General features: G+C 46.1%; 1 protein-coding gene across 1 annotated transcript; it reads left to right on the plus strand.

Moving 5' to 3' along the window:
• Positions 213–10944, plus strand: BPIFA3 (BPI fold containing family A member 3). The gene is made up of 8 exons (XM_005688458.1): positions 213–246; positions 420–558; positions 6004–6154; positions 7156–7263; positions 8290–8439; positions 9643–9727; positions 10149–10212; positions 10723–10944. Exons 2-8 carry the CDS (start codon positions 435–437, stop codon positions 10755–10757), a joined length of 717 nt encoding a protein of 238 aa, XP_005688515.1. The 5' UTR covers positions 213–246; positions 420–434; the 3' UTR covers positions 10758–10944.

Below are 11651 nucleotides of genomic sequence, written 5' to 3' on the forward strand. Positions count from 1 at the left end.
ACATTACAGGTGATCCTGCCCTTAGGAAAATCCTAGTCCAATTGGGAAGCCTGAGATTAGCCATCCTCACCCATTCATTCATTCATTTATTCACTGAAGAGTCACCAACACCTAGCCTGTGCAGAGTCTGGGAGAGGACTCCTGCTGGATGACCCAACAGTGGGCTCTACTGGGTGTCTCCAAGCAACCAAGCCTCCCTCTGGATCCCTGGCCTCACCCCAGTGCTCTGCCTGCTGCCCTCACCATGTGAGCAAGCCCCAGGGGCAGCTGCCAGAGCCCATCACAACGCCTCCCCACAGCATGCTGGGGGGCTAACTCCAGTGTCATCTTCCTACCGAAAACCATGAGTCCATTCATCCCGGTGGCCACCCTTGCAGCCATCCAGCTGTGTATCAACTGATCTTTCTTGATACCCACAGGTCCCAGAACCCACGATGCATTCTGTCTGGAGGCTCCTGGTCCTCCTCGGCTTGCTGGCCTTGCCCTCAGCCCTACACAAGCCACACCAGCCTGGCCTGGCCAAGACTCACACAGACAGCAAATCAGCTCTGGCGAGAAGTAAGCTAACCTCATGCTCTGCCCGCTGTCACAGGGAGGGTGGGAAAGCATTACCCAGCTAGATGAGCTGGGATCAGTCACTTACCCTCTTTTCCTTCTCTTTTTCATAGACCCGAGGTACAAAAAATTGAGGTTGAGTTGATCATATGCCTGTTCATAGCACATCATCATTATCAGGCACCATAGCAAGGCCCCTCTTGTGTTTTATGTTGTTTTCCCCTCAACCTCTTATTGTACTGTTTTTTCTGGACATTATTTTATGTTATTTTCCCCTCAACCTCTTATTATTCCCCTCTTCCTTGGCAGGTAATGCAGTATGTTTAATATATGTGTTTTAAAATACCCATATCCTTGTAAAACATAAGTTGGCCATAATGGTTGTTCAGATTCTTCCATGACATCTTAATGATGTCAATAAATAAGTTGATGCCAACCCAATAAACAAGACTTCATTTTTTTTTTTTTACTGTTTTTTCTGGACATTATGCTGTTGACATCTGTTGCTTCATATTAATGCAGAAAAGTTTATGAAATTCATCCACTTCACAACCACTTGTCCATGTCCCTAGGGATGAACACTTGAGTTGTCTCCAACTCCCTGCTAGTATAAACTGCACGGTGATGAACATTCTCATATGTGTTCCTTTTAGAACCTGTGGGAGAATTTCTCTGGGGTGTATCCTAAAGGGAGACGGCTGGGCTCTACAGCAGATGCAAACTGAATTTAACTAAAGACTGCTAGGCTGCTCTCTAGAATGATTACACCCATTCCAGTAACAAACAAGCACACCTCTGTCCCCATGTTTCCCAGCACTGGAGAAAGCCCACCTGAACCAGTCTCCGTGGGCTGCCATAGCGAGATGCTACAGACCAGGATGCTTGAACAACAGACATTTATTGTCTCACATCTCTGGAGGCTGCAAGTTCAAGTTGCCAGGGTTGGTTTCTGGTGAAACCTCTCTTCCTGGCTTGCAGACAGCCAGGAGAACACTGTGAGAACACTGTGTCTTCACCGAGCCTTTCCTCTGTGTGCACACAGAGAGTGAGTGAGTGAGTGTACTCTGGCATCTCTTCTTCTTCTTATAAGGACACCAGTCCCATTGGATTAAGGCCCCACCCTTATGACCTGGTTTAAGCTTAACTCCTCCCTCAAGGCTTCATCTCCAAATAGCGTCAAATTTGGAGTCTGAGGCTTCGATATGTTCATTTGGGGAGGGGTAGTGCAATTCAGTACATAATGTCATCTTTCTAAATGTCTGCTAGTCTGGTTTTTCTTGCTGTTGTTGTGAGCAATATCTAATTGTTTTAGCTTGACTATCTGATTAGTAGGAACTTTGAGCATCATATCTTTTTTAAAAATTTTCTTTATTTATTTATGACTGCACTGGGTCTTCATTGCTTTCTCTAGTTTCCACAAGTAGGGGCTACTCTCCATTGCAGTGCACTGGCTTCTCATTGCCTGGCTTCTCTTGCTGCGGAGCACGGGCTCCAGGCATGCAGGCTTCAGTAGCTGCAGCCCGTCAGCTCAATAGTTGCAGCTCTAGAGCGTGGACTCAGTAGCTGTGGTGCGTGGGCTTAGCTGCTCTGCAGTATATGGGTCCTTAGCCAGTGAATTCTTAACCATTGGACCACCAGGGAGGTCCTGAGCATCACATCTTAATTTTTTTAGCCATTTTAACTTCTTTGAATTCCCTGTTCTTACCCTTTCCCCATTTTTCTATTTGCTTTCCATTTGTTTAATTCTCTTTGATTTGAGGAGATGTTAATTTATTTGATGTTAGTCCCTTGTCAGTCTAAGCACTGCCAACATTTCTCCCAAACTGTCACCTGTTAACTTTGTGGGTAGATGCTTCATTGAACAGGAATATTTTCAAACTTAGATGTAACATTTTAATTCATTTGGAGGCTGTCTATATGTATATTTATATACGTAAGTTAGAGATTCAACTTCACTTCTCTCCATTTGAGTCCATTTTCTCAACTCATCTACTAAATGATTAAATTTCCAAACACATGGATTCCCTTTTGAGTTCTGTGTTCTGTTTCTGTGTAACTGTTTCCATACCAAGAACATAGTATTTTAAACACTGCTGCTGCTGCTGCTGCTAAGTCGCTTCAGTCGTGTCCGACTCGGTGCAACCCCATAGATGGCAGCCCATCAGGCTACCCCATCCCTGGGATTCTCCAGGCAAGAACACTGGAGCGGGTTGCCATTTCCTTCTCCAATGCATGAAAGTGAAAAGTGAAAGTGAAGTCGCTCAGTCGTGTCCAACTCTTAGCGACCCCATGGACTGCACCCTACCAGGCTCCTCCATCCATGGGACTACATCTTTGTAAAATGCCATTTCATCTGATAGAACTTTCTTCTTCCAAATGAATTTTAGACTGGGTTTAGTTCATTGAAAAAGAAAAAGTAATCTTCTGGAAATTTAATTAGGATTTCATTGAATTTGTTTATGAATTTAATGATATTTTTGCAATATTACATTATCCAATTGCAAACTTAGTATACCTTTTCATCTATTCAGATTTTATTTTATAACCCTTAATAGAATTTTAAAGTTCAGTAAATGCTTTGAGCATGCTTTGTAAAATTGATTCCTAGAGATTTTGTGAGTTTTGTTGCCTCAGTAAATATTGCCTGATTTTCTATTATGTTTTCTAGTTGGTATTGCTGCTACAGATGAGAGGAGAGTTGTTGATTTTTGAAAATTAATCTGCTACCCCAAAGTCTTATGGTTGATTAGTTCTAATAATTTGTCTTATTTATTCTGTTCAATTTTCTGTCCAGAGTATAACATCATCTGCAAATAGTGACAGTCTTTTCTATTTTCTTCTAGACCTTATAGTTCGTGTGCCTTTTTCTTATTTTGCAGTATAGCCACGGTCTCCTATAGGGTTGAGAATATATCTAGAATTATTCACTAAGTATATTTTCTGTATTTTTGGAATATAGTTTTTATTTTGTTAAAGAAGTCCCCTTATATTCCTAGTTTCCTAAATTTTTCTTAATCATAAATCCATATTAGCCTTTAACAAGTGCTTTTCTGCACCTAAAAATTACCACTTTAATATTGATTATGTTAATATGATAAATTATATTAACAGATTTTCTTATGTTAAACCCATCCTAGCATCTCTAAAATAAATATTTTATAATGTACTATAATTATATCTAGTGGAGGTGATGGAATTCCAGTTGAGCTATTTCAAATCCTGAAAGATGATACTGTGAAAGTGCTGCACTCAATATGCCAGCAAATTTGGAAAACTCAGCAGTGGCCACAGGACTGGAAAAGGTCAGTTTTCATTCCAATCCCAAAAAAAGGCAATGCCAAAGAATGCTCAAACTACCACACAATTGCACTCATCTCACACACTAGTAAAGTAATGCTCAAAATTCTCCAAGCCAGGCTTCAGCAATACGTGAACCGTGAACTCCCTGATGTTCAAGTTGGTTTTAGAAAAGGCAGAGGAACCAGAGATCAAACTGCCAACATCCGCTGGATCATGGAAAAAGCAAAGGAGTTCCAGAAAAACATCTATTTCTGCTTTATTGACTATGCCAAAGCCTTTGACTGTGTGGATCACAATAAACTGTTGAAAAATTCTGAAAGGGATGGGAATACCAGACCACCTGACCTGCCTCTTGAGAAACCTAGATGCAGGCCAGGAAGCAACAGTTAGAACTGGACCTGGAACAACAGACTGGTTCCAAATAGAAAAAGGAGTATGTCAAGGCTGTATATTGTCACCCTGCTTATTTAACTTATATGCAGAGTACATCATGAGAAACACTGGGCTGGAAGAAGCACAAGCTGGAATCAAGGTTGCCGGGAGAAATATCAATAACCTCAGATATGCAGATGACACCACCCTTATGGCAGAAAGTGAAGAGGAACTAAAAAAAAAAAAAAATCTATTGATGAAAGTGAAAGAGGAGAGTGAAAAAGTTGGCTTAAAGTTCAACATTCAGAAAACGAAGATCATGGCATCTGGCCCCATCACTTCATGGCAGATAGATGGGGAAACAGTGGAAACAGTGTCAGACTTTATTTTGGGGGGCTCCAGAATCACTGCAGGTGGTGACTGCAGCCATGAAATTAAAAGACGCTTACTCCTTGGAAGAAAAGTTATGACCAACCTAGATAGCATATTGAAAAGCAGAGACATTACTTTGCCAACAAAGGTCCATCTAGTCAAGGCTATGGTTTTTCCAGTGGTCATGTATGGATGTGAGAGTTGGACTATGAAGAAAGCTGAGAGCCAAAGAATTTATGCTTCTGAACTGTGGTGTTGGAGAAGACTCTTGAGAGTCCCTTGGACTGCAAGGAGATCCAACCAGTCCATTCTAAAGGAGAATCAACCCCGGGTGTTCTTTGGAAGGAATGATGCTAAAGCTGAAGCTCCAGTACTTTGGCCACCTCATGCAAAGAGTTGACTCATTGGAAAAGACTCTGATGCTGGGAGGGATTGGGGGCAGGAGGAAGAGGGAACAACAGAGGATGAGATGGCTGGATGGCATCACCGACTCGATGGATGTGAGTTTGGGTGAACTCCGGGAGATGGTGATGGACCCAGAGGCCTGGCATGCTGCGATTCATGGGGTCACAGAGTCGGACACGACTGAGCGACTGAACTGAACTGAACTGAATTATATCTTTACAAGCTACTATTTTATAATATTTTTTTTGTAGTATACTATAATGTACCTACAATGTATCAAACCAAAATTTATATTTTGTAATGTCATGTGATTTTTATAATATACTATTAGGTTTGTTAGCTAGTCATTTATTTAGGATCTTAGCAAATTTTTCAAAAATAAAATTGATACATAACTTCCCTTGTACTGTTCTTTTTTCTAATTTTTCATTTTTAATTGAAGGGTACTTGCTTTGCAGTGTTGTGTTGGTTTCTGCTGTACGACAGCGTGAATCAGCTATAAGTATACGTGTGTTCCTTCCCTCCTGAGCTTCCCTCACACCACTCCACCCCACCTCTCAAGGTCATCAGTCTTGTACTCTTCTTGATGCAAGTTGTACTAGCCTCAAAAATGAATTTTGCATCTTCTTTTCCCATTTACTTTCATAATACCTTTTTATAAAGTTGTGTAAGAGTCTTCCATGGAACCAGGGACTCTTTGTAACCCATGGACTGTAGCCCACCAGTCTCCTCTGTCCATGGAATTCTCCGGGCAAGAGTACTGGATGCTGGAGTGGGTTGCATTTCCAGGGGATCTTCCTCCAAGGGATCAAACCTGGGTCTCCTGCATTGTGGGCAGATTCCTTTACCATCTGAGCCACCAGGGAAGCCCCCCAGTAGATCACTCGGCAAGAAGTGGGTGCTGCAGCCTGCAACCTGGGCCTCCTGGCTCCAACACCTGCCCCCCCCAACCTTTGCCAGGGCATCATGCAATGTCACTGGTCCCATGTCTATTTCTAGTTATTGCCCAGGGCCTCACGAAGCACAATACAGAGGGCCGAATCCAGAACATTCACCTCCTGGACAGTCTGAATGCCTCTGGGCAGATGGCCCCGGGGATGGTGGGCTGGCTAATCAGCAGCATGAGCCATCATCACCATCAAGAAGGCAGGTGAGATCCTGAACACCATCCCTGGCCCTGGGATTCCTTACAAGGCTCTGTGTTAGAGGGCAGAGCTGAGGCCTGGAGGTGCAAGCCCTGTGAAGAAGGAAGGAGGGAAGATGAGTTGGGGGGAGTCACTGGGGAACGCAGCACAGCATAGTCATTAAAGGCAGAGGTTTCAGGAGCAAAAGTGTCCTCACTTACATCCTGGCACTGCCACCAACTTTGGGGAAATTGTTGGACCACTCTGATCTCATCTATGACATAGGTACCCAGAGCACAGCCCAGATAACATCTGGGATGCCATAGGAATCCAGGGCTAGAGTCAGACATTTGAACCCCACTGTATTGCTTGAAAGCTGTGTGACCCTGGGCAAGGCATTTGAGCTCCCCGAGCTTCAGCCTTGAGTCCCATCAGTGAAATGGGCATAATGACCCCTGCCTCCTAGAGTTGTTAGGGGCTTCCCCCACTGCACTCATAGCCACTGCATAACCACTAATTATACAACTGCATGGCCGTTGGTATAATTAGTCTCGCAGAACTGGGCCTCTTTCACCTTCACTTTTCCCTCCTTCCTCTCAATGGATGCAGGTCTCAAGGGTATTCAACTGCTGTGCCCTTGACCTGCCTTCTCTGTGATCTGAATCCCTCATTCCCTCCATTTTAATGAGCGCCAGGGCTCATCGCCTTGATGTATGAGGCCACACTCACTTCCCTTCATTCATTCCTATGACAGTCATCCTCTGAGAGTATTAGGCTGGCTCTGAGAACAAGCCCAGTGGCTGGGTCTGCAGTTGGCTGTGGGTTTCACGAGACAGCTGTATGGAGCTTTTAGGGGTGCTTGGGGTCAGCTTGCAGCCCAGGACTCCTACCGGGAGCTCTTGCCAGCAGAACATCTGTAAAAGGATCTGACTCCAAACACAACTGCCAGCCTTGTCTGTCAACCCAAGGTCTTGAGGTCTGAGATCCTTCAGCATTGGTGGGGGCCTTTTTCTCCTTCCTTGTGCAGTGCCAACATTACCAACGCTCAGCTGGACTATGGTGGGATCCGGATGTCTTTCCATAAGGAGTGGTTCACAGCAAACATCTTACTTGGATTTGACATTGACTTGAGACTGTGAGTCATACAGAAGCAGGGTCTAAAGGGCATTGTTCCTCTTCATTGGGAAGCCGGGAGTGGGGGCAGGCAGATTTTGGCCATTTGGGGAACCCAGATCTTTCTGCCCCAGCCTGGTTTCAAATCCTGGTTTCCAAACTCACTTGCTGTGTAACCTCAGGCAAGTCACTTCACCTCTCTGAGCCTTGGTTTCTTCAGCTGAAATGTGGATGGCGATCACTGATAAGTGGAGACAGGTCATTTGCTCATTTAAACCTATGTGAGTTCCCTACAACAATCTTTAAAATGGTGCACTGGATGACCCAGAGAGATGGTACGGGGAGGGAGATGGGAGGGGGGTTCAGGATGGGGAACACGTGTATACCCATGGCGGATTCATGTTGATGTATGGCAAAACCAATACAATATTGTAAAGTGAAAAAAAAAAGAGAGAGAGAGAAACACTTTAATGATCTCATCACCCTTCCCTCTGCCTGTTTAAACTGTCCTTTAACACTTGCTGCTCCCAAGGAAATGGAGGGCTCCACTAAGTGATAAAGATCTTTAGAATAAAATTAAATCTCCATTTTTTTATTTCCAGAGGCCCCCTCCCAGAAAATGTTAGTCACTCAGTCGTGTCTGACTCTTTGCCACCCCATAGACTGTAGCCTGCCAGGCTCCTCTGTCCATGGGATTTCCCAAGCAAGAATACTGGAGTGGGTTGCCATTCCTTTCTCTAGGGGATCCTCCCAATGCAGGAATTGAACCCGGGTCTCTTGGCTTGCGGGCAGATTGTTTTACCATCTGAGCAACCAGGGAAGCCCAAAGGCCCCCTAATCTAGTCTATTTAAAAGGATCTATGGAAGCCACCTAGGCTAGTAACATTTTTCTCCTTAACCACTGACAACAGAATTTAATATCCAGGCACCGTGGAGCCCCACAGGGCTGGTTTCGCAAAACAGCCACTCTCCATGTTGGCTGCTTTCTCCTCCTTCTACTCTTTCTCTGTCTCCTGCCCTTTCCCCTCCTCCTCTCTCTCATCCCCAGGCCCTTCAATAACCATATCATAAAGACACACGAACGCATGAACCTCTCTGTGGAGTTCTGGCTGGAGAAAGATGAGTTTGGCCGGAGGGATCTGGTGATAGGCAAATGCCACGTGGAGCCCAGGAGTGTCCACACGACCTTCCTCACTGAGTAAGATCCCAGGCACCCCTTCCCAGGGCTGGGCCCCTTCCCGACCAGCACTGGCTTCGGTCGCACGTCTCCACCACCTCCTGGAAAAGCCCTAGACTGACCTCATGCTTTCCCCCAGACCTCTTCCTCCTGCATTCCCATTCTGGGGATGGCCCTGCCAGCCTCCCAGAAGCCAGACTCTTCCTCGCCCTCCCCACAGGCCATCTTCACCAGGTCCCATCAGTGACCTCCTGGCAGCCCTCACCTGCTCCCTGTCTCTCCATCTCCACACCCACTGGCCAGGCTCATAGTCCACTTTCTGAACCTCCTCCGGCTTTCCCTGACTCAGACCTCACTGCCTTCACTCCATTCTCCCCCTGCAGCACGGGGATTTTCTGGTCTTTGTTCTCCCCCAGCCCAGAAATCTGGTCTTGTCCACTCCCTGCCCCGCCTCTGCTTCAAACCCCGCAGCGGTCCTCCAACACCCTCTGGATAGAGAGCAAACTCCTGGATGTCACCCAAGGCCCTGCTTGTCCTGTCCCATGCCCCTCTCTGCAGCCCTTTGCCCTCAAGCCTCTCTGAGGACTCCCTCCACCAGCATGATGTATTTCCATGCCACTGTGCCTTTGCACATGCTGGTCCTTAGGCCTATGTGCCCCTCCCTTCTCCTTTAAAGCTCCTCCTCATCACTCAGCCAGTCGACAGATACTTAATGAGAGCCTACTGTGTGCTAGGCACGATGCACTTAATGCTAGGGGTACAGTAGTGAATGAGATAGAAAAAAGCAGATCTAAATGAAGATCTCTAGGCTGGCTGACCAAGTGAGTGAATCCCAAGACTAGTGAGTCCCTCAAGGGCAAGATCCATGTCTGATTTCTCTCCATAATTCCAGATGCCTGAAAGCAACTAGGTCCTCACTGTTTGTATGTCCATTCATTTATTCATCAGATATTCACTGAATGCCTAGATCATGTCAGACATCCACAAAGAGGACTGTGGGGTGTGGCTACTGATCCGGTTCTAATCCAATCAGCGCTTAACTAGCTGTGTGACCTTGGGCAAGGCACATCACTTCGCCCTTTGATTATTGCTTACAGTGACACCTCTCATGCAGAGCTGGCTGAGGAGTCAATGGCTGTGTGAGATGTTCTCCATACACAGCCCTTGACATTAGTGTTTCCTATATTTATCTGTTCTGTGCGATACACCCACCTCTCTTTCTAGAGCTATCCCACCAAAGGTGAATCCTTTTCTCCGCAACTTCAGAGACAACCTGGAAAAAGTTATCCCACATCTGATAGAAAGTCAGGTAAGTTTGGGAAAAAGGGTTTTCACCTTGGGCATCCTTGAGTCTGCGGGTCAGGGCATATATATTGGCATTTCATTGAAGAAATGGGTCTTTAGAACCTGGGAAATCTCCATTAAAATGTTCAGTTTTGCCATCTACCAGCTGTGTCTTTAGGCAAGTGACTTAGCCTCCCTGAACCTCAGTTTCCCCATCTGTAGCATGGGAACCATCACATTCTCTATTTCACAGAAAGTCACAGAGATTCAGGGGGACAAAGCAGAGTAGTGTGGTGTATGGCTCCTGGCAAATAGTTGGCACTCAATACAGGGAAGCCACTCTTGCCATGGTTCCTTGTTGAAATCCCATGGCTCCCAGCCACAGGCCCTCCAGTTTTCTTCTTCCAGTCCTGGATCTGACCCTTCTTTCTGTCCTGGTGGCCCAGGTATGTCCTCTGATTGATGAGATACTCAGGCAGCTGGATGTGAAACTGTTGAAAAGCCTCATGGGTAAGTGAGCACCTGTGTCCATTTGGTGGGGAGGACTGAAGATAGGCAAATGGACAAGAGAGCTGCCCCTGCTTCAACACCCATGGAGGCCTTCTGAGGGGTGTCTGCATGTGCTCTGAGAACACTCGGAGGTGAATGAGTGACCGTGACCATCACTGTCCCCAAATGAGGTGGGACAGTGGAGGGCACCCCTACCAATCAGACTGTACCCCATCAAACCTCCAGAGCTTCCCCCAGGATCTCCACTCAATCCTTTAGGGAGCACTGACCCCCCCTACCTGGGCCCATCTGAGCCCCAGTTGCAGATAAACAGATAAAGTCCCTGCCTTCAGGGAACTCACTGTGAATGAAAGACACAAGAAGTGATTAGATATCATTTTAAGAGTTTCAGTGCAAATGTCCCCAGCACTGGGCCTTGGTCAGCATGGAAGGATGAGAGACCCCTTCAGTGTGGAGCTGGGGAGTTGGGGGCAAACACTTGGTGACTGATTCTGCCTCTTCTACTTACAGAACAGGATATTGCTCATGAACTCAACCAACTTTGAGTCCAGCCAACCTTCCATGAACTAGATTTGAGCGCCCTCCAGCAGCCACTGATGATTAGAGGGAAATAACACACTTGCAGACTTTAAGTCTCCCTTACAATGGGGCTTCTAATGCCCCCAAAACTTGTACCACAGGTTCTATGGACATCCTATCCTCTTCCATAATAAATTCTAGCTCTGAAGAGTGCAAAGGGCCTTCTGCCTAGGTCCTGAGGTTTGGGTTCCAGAAGTCAGACCTGATGAAGATCCATCCTGAGACTGGATACACCTGGGCTTGCTCGTCAGCCCAGAAATGATACAGAAAACATTTCTTATCCTGTAATTTGCAGTCAGCAGCCCCCATCCATTGATCTGCTCATCAGTGCAGGGAGGGTCCTGTTGAGATTTCCCAACCTCTCATCCATTCAACCCATGTTTATTGAGCACCTGGCTTCCCTGGTGGCTCAGATGGTAAAGATTCTGCCTGCAATGCAGAAGACCTGGATTTGATCCCTGGGTTGGGAAGATCCCCTGGAGAAGGAAACATCAACCCACTCCAGTATTCTTGCCTGGAGAATTCCATGGACAGAGGAGACCCAAGGGCTACAGTCCATGGGGTTGCAAAGAGTTGGCCATTACTGAGCGACTAACACTTTCACATTATTGAGCATCTAAAATGTGCCAAGCACTCTGCTGGATTCCAAGGGAGCGAAGAATGGTGACAGAGTGGTAAAGTAGAAACACTTGCACCAAACAGATCTGAGTTCAAGTTCAGTTCAACCCAATAAGAAGTTCCATGAGCATATGGACATGTGCATCAGGGTAGCCGGTGACCACACACCCCCCACCTGCCCCCAGCATAGGCCTGGCACATTTACTCGTGATTAGATGATGGGTGAGTCCTGGTCTTAGGAC

The sequence above is a fragment of the Capra hircus genome, chromosome 13 (assembly GCF_001704415.2).
Source record: "Capra hircus breed San Clemente chromosome 13, ASM170441v1, whole genome shotgun sequence".
NCBI classification, from domain to species: domain Eukaryota; kingdom Metazoa; phylum Chordata; class Mammalia; order Artiodactyla; family Bovidae; genus Capra; species Capra hircus.